This window comes from Anneissia japonica, unplaced genomic scaffold (genome assembly GCF_011630105.1).
Source record: "Anneissia japonica isolate Jap-2015-1 unplaced genomic scaffold, ASM1163010v1 scaffold110326_len10072_cov91, whole genome shotgun sequence".
NCBI lineage: Eukaryota > Metazoa > Echinodermata > Crinoidea > Comatulida > Comatulidae > Anneissia > Anneissia japonica.
In genome coordinates, this window is record NW_022700725.1 from 7102 (window position 1) to 8670 (window position 1569).

The window sequence follows — 1569 nt, forward strand, 5'->3', positions numbered from 1 at the left end:
GGCTCATAATCATGTTCATACGCTACATTATTTCCCAACTGTGTTTCCATAGATTGTGGTGCAACATCATTGCCTATACCGCTGGTTGCCAGAGGTACTATTTCATATCCTGTATCACCATTTGGAATTTCATCATAATCATGAGGGGTATTATCACTCCTGTGCAAGTCCATACCGTTAGATTGTTTGATAATAGTTGACAAATAGGTTGGTACATTTATTGATGTTACATAATCATTCATTTCCGTTGGTGCTTCTGTTCCGATATTAACAAAATGTGATCTATATTAAAAAAACAAAAAACAAGTCATTTCATGTCTGCAAATTAAATTTATAAGTTTAAAACTTACCATATTCCACAATATGGTATAAAATTTCACTTTACATTATACTGAATCGTGATTAACAAATTATCTCTACGGGAATCCTAACTTGTCTTCATATAATGAGGGAGAGAATATTGATGTCTTTTATACATAGAATCATTGGTTGTTCAAATTCTATACAAGAAATATTGGTTTAAATGGCCTGGTTGTTGATCGACGCCATAAAGCGTGAAACTCAGAGTAATTTTTTTTACGATAAAGGTGTGTCGCCCAATGAAGTTAAAATGCATTACCAGCAAAATCTCGTGAATAAATATTATCTAAAGTTAGTCACAGCATGGAGGTATTATTGAGAAAGAAATTCACTTGAAAAATCTATATGCACGCAGCACTATGCAAATGAACCAAGATCAAAGCTGCCGCAGCGCGTGAAGAACGTTTGCGCGATGGCTTGGAAGTCTGATGTCTTCCCCGCCATCAAATTTCAGCAGGCATAGTTTACCAAAAAAATTGAACATGGCGAAATGAAGAGCACCTACTTTTCTCGATGCGCACTACATACAGTCAATCACTATGGCTGCGTAATCGTTTCCATTTTGAAACTGATACATTTATCTCTCATAAAATATGAAACATATTAATATTTTCAACCAAAAAAGTTTCAAATTGAATGGAACATTTACATGACCTTTAAAAGTATAGTATATTTCAACTTCAATTTTTATAAATTGGACAAAATTTGCTAATTCTAATTTTAACGGATATTTATTAATAAATGATTGAGGATTATAATAGGGTTAACTATTCGAAAAATCATTCCAAAATTTTTCATTTTCACGCTGCCTAAGCATTTTAGTCAATTTTAGACAAAAATAATGATAATGAACACAGAAGTAATTACAACAGAAATGTTTTGTGAAATCTGTTAGTCAAATATGCACATAATAACACACTAAAAGTCCGAAAAAATCAATTCAGAGGAACATTGTTAATTTTAAAGATGTTTAATGAGTTAAAATCAAATGGTTTATCGCACAACTGCTGTGTTGAAGAGTGATCTCCTTCTCAATAATACTTCAATGGTCACAGTTTCCTATGTCTTTCTTTTTTTTACTTCTAGTCAGTGGTGGCACCAGGACTTGCCCGACAGAGGGGCTAAGGGCCCCGACGGGGGAAGGGGGTTAGTGGAGCAAATCGAGTCTCACTTGGGGGGGGGGGCACCAAGGGCCCCCGGTGGGGGTCC

At 35.0% G+C, this 1569-nt stretch overlaps 1 protein-coding gene across 1 annotated transcript in view; it reads right to left on the minus strand.

Annotated features, from left to right (window-relative positions):
• Positions 1 to 3: 3 nt before the first annotated feature.
• The window catches only part of LOC117103410, a gene marked incomplete at its 3' end in the record, with an annotated part of 2906 nt that continues 1340 nt past the window's right edge, over positions 4 to 1569 (minus strand). The window contains exon 2 of the mRNA XM_033243949.1: positions 4 to 282. Within this exon, the coding sequence (XP_033099840.1) occupies positions 4 to 282 (279 nt within the window). The remainder of the gene's footprint in view (positions 283 to 1569) is intronic.